General features: G+C 63.6%; 1 protein-coding gene across 1 annotated transcript in view; it reads left to right on the forward strand.

The window, feature by feature from the left end:
• Utp20 (UTP20 small subunit processome component) overlaps positions 1-451 on the forward strand; it is a 68256-nt gene that overhangs the window by 61428 nt on the left and 6377 nt on the right. The window contains exons 51-52 of the mRNA XM_033763501.1: positions 14-111; positions 340-447. Of these exons, the coding sequence (XP_033619392.1) occupies positions 14-111; positions 340-447 (206 nt within the window). The remainder of the gene's footprint in view (positions 1-13; positions 112-339; positions 448-451) is intronic.

Raw genomic sequence — 451 nt, forward strand, 5'->3', positions numbered from 1 at the left:
CGGCCTCCTGAAGGTGCGTGCGGTGCCAGGAGCGGCCGCCTCCACAGCTCCCGGCCACCTTGCCGGGCGTTGGGAACACCGTGGGCGTGCTGTGCGGGCCCGGGACCCTGAGTCCGTGACCTGGGGGCTGAGGCAGGAGGATCGCAGGTTCCCGCCCAGCCTGGGCGACTTAGCAAAATACAAAAATAAAAAGCGTAGAGCTGTAACTCGGTATGGAGGTCCGGGGTTCAGTGTTCAGGAGAGGGAGACAGGGAGGGGCCGGGACGGACGTTACCTGCAGTCTGCCGTCTCCCATTGTCGAGTGCGTGTGGCTTTTCCCGTTGTCCGGAAGCTGCTGGTGACGGGCGTGCGTGTCTTTCGCGCTCCCGTTTGAGGCTATTTTGTCGAGGAAGCTGCTGGTCCCAGAAGTGGAGGACGTGATGCGGAAGGTGTCCACGCTGGCCATCTGCGC

The sequence above is a fragment of the Fukomys damarensis genome, unplaced genomic scaffold, assembly GCF_012274545.1.
Source record: "Fukomys damarensis isolate Sample0158 unplaced genomic scaffold, DMR_v1.0_HiC HiC_scaffold_15, whole genome shotgun sequence".
NCBI classification, from domain to species: domain Eukaryota; kingdom Metazoa; phylum Chordata; class Mammalia; order Rodentia; family Bathyergidae; genus Fukomys; species Fukomys damarensis.